This window comes from Pteropus vampyrus, unplaced genomic scaffold, assembly GCF_000151845.1.
Source record: "Pteropus vampyrus isolate Shadow unplaced genomic scaffold, Pvam_2.0 Scaffold36, whole genome shotgun sequence".
Classification (NCBI taxonomy): Eukaryota; Metazoa; Chordata; class Mammalia; order Chiroptera; family Pteropodidae; genus Pteropus; species Pteropus vampyrus.
In genome coordinates, this window is record NW_011888817.1 from 4,375,818 (window position 1) to 4,378,239 (window position 2,422).

The 2,422-nt window shown below is 32.0% G+C and overlaps 1 protein-coding gene across 3 annotated transcripts in view; it reads left to right on the forward strand.

Moving 5' to 3' along the window:
- Positions 1-195: 195 nt before the first annotated feature.
- TMEM50A (transmembrane protein 50A) overlaps positions 196-2,422 on the forward strand; it is a 14,984-nt gene continuing 12,757 nt past the window's right edge. The window contains exon 1 of one of the 3 annotated variants that reach the window (XM_023529176.1): positions 196-903. In XM_023529176.1, coding sequence (XP_023384944.1) covers positions 805-903 — 99 coding nt within the window. In that variant the 5' untranslated portion in view covers positions 196-804. The remainder of the gene's footprint in view (positions 904-2,422) is intronic. The other 2 variants (XM_011357623.2, XM_023529175.1) reach the window with 2 other exon arrangements.

Sequence of the window (2,422 nt, forward strand, 5' to 3'; positions counted from 1 at the left end):
GTACAACATGATTGGATATGCTTATATATTGCGAAATGATCACAGTAACTCTAATATCCATCACCACACATACAGCTTTTTTTCTTTTCATGAGAACTTTCAAGATATACTCTCAGCAACTTTCAAATATCCAATACAATATTTATTATTCACTATAGTCACCCTGCTGTACGTTACATCCCCAGGACATATTTATTTTATAATTGCAAGCCGAAGCCATCTTTTAAATTAAGAAAAATACTAAAGGAATCCAAATTTTGTTTCCCAAAGTTATAATGTAGAAATTTATCGGACGCTAAATCAAATATTCTAAAAAAGTATACATACCCAAACTGAAGTACGGTTTACCTTTGAACAACACAGGTTTGAACTGGCAGGGCTACTTATACACAGATTTTTTCAATAAATATACAGTCCGCCATCAGTATCCCTGCGTTTTGCATCTCCAGGTTTCCCATCCCTGGAATCCACAGATTGTATGAATTATTCTGCACCATTTTATATAAGAGACTTGAGCGTCCTTGGATTTTGGTATCTGCAGGGGTCCTGGAACCAATCTCTCACGGATATCAAGTGATTGTAGTTAAGCTTTTGGGGAGTCAAAAGTTATATAGATTTTCCTCTGTGGGAGTTGGGCACCCCTAAACCCCTTCGTTGTTCAAGGGTCAATTGTATTTGTAACTTCACTTTCACTAAATTATTCCTGAAATGTTCAATAATTTCTAAGAACATAAGTCAAGTTTGAAGCTAGGAAATAGAAGTACTTTATTTAATTTTTGTTTGTTTTTTTAAGTGACCTGAAAAATGTCTGGATTTCTAGAAGGTTTGAGATGCTCAGAATGCATTGATTGGGGGGAAAAACGCAATACAATTGCTTCCATTGCTGCTGGTGTTCTCGTAAGTGTCATAATTTGGGCCTTCATTATTGTGGTTTTTTGTTTTTATGTTTTGGATTCTGTATGTTTTAAAATATATACTATTTATTTTATCTTTGACCACTGAATTTATTTTAATAAATGTTGGCATTTTGTTTTATTTATGAGGGGGTTGAGTTATTCATTTCATTCCAACTCTTAGTTGAAATTATGGTTTTAAATTTGATTAGTAGATTGATTATTTTTCTTTAACTGCATGGTAAAAATGGTATAAGACAGTATATTTTATACATTTATTCACTATATGGATTTTGCCTCCTCTTAACAAGTAAATTAAGTTACCGGGAAATATTTAAGAAACAATTAGGTCAAAACCAGGCCAGAGATATCATTGCATTTTTCCATAATTTGGAGTTAACTTTCTCAGTCTTGTTAAAAAAAAAAAAAAAACCAGGAAACTGATTAAAATATGTTATTTAGAAGTAACTTATAGTATAAAATTCTTATTTAGCCTATATTTTTCCAAATAATGATCAAATATAAAACTACTGTAGAATTCTGCTCTTATAAACATAAAAAAAGTTTTGAATTTTAGTCTGTGAGGAAAGTAAATATCTTGAATATATTAAGCTGAGGATTAAAAAATAGTGAATGTAGGAGGAGGGAGGAGGTAGATGGGGCAAAAGAGGTCAAATATGTGGTGACAGAAAGAAATCTAACCATGAGCAGTGAACACGCAATGCAATAGTTATATGTGTATATGTGTGTATGTATGTGTGTGTGTATATATATACACCTTACTGCCAAATTGTACAGCTGAAACTTAGTGTATTTCATTCATCAATGTCACCATAATAAAAAGAAAGTAAATGAGTATTTGTGCTAGGTAGTAAAAATGTCATAAAGTATGGATCTGTCTATAACCTCACAAAAATAATTTGATTAGCCTGAAATCGTTATTTTTAAATAATTGTCAGAAGATGGTACGTCTAGAGCTAACTGGGTCAGGGTAAGGAGTGGCGGTAAAGAAAGGGGTTACTTTCAAAACTTTCTAAGCTACTTGTCAGAATTTGTTTAAAATCTTATTGTAAGTTTTCGCTCAGACGATAAAAAACATTTGTGCAGTTGAATGTGTTTTTCATTATAGAGTTACCCTTGATAATATCCGGAACCAGATTCAGTTAAGATAAATTATAATTTGGCATTTAAACTGAATTTAGCATCACACCTGAAACCATCTGCAGACTGCATTGTAATTTGTCAAAAGGAAAAGCAGAACTGCGGCCATGTCTTATTTCACAACATCAAGAGGATAGCTGGACTTCTATCAACAATAATTATTCCCCCATGTTGATTTTTTTTTTTTTAACTTTTCAATACACGTATATATCAGCAACAAGCCACTCCTTTCCTCAGTTGAAATCTGAATCACTTTTTTCTTTCCTCCTGTTGTGGGATATTGTAACTTATTTCTACTTCACAAAATTGGATTACAGACTTTATTATGACCATATAAAATAATGATTGAAGTAGACTTAGGAAAAAAG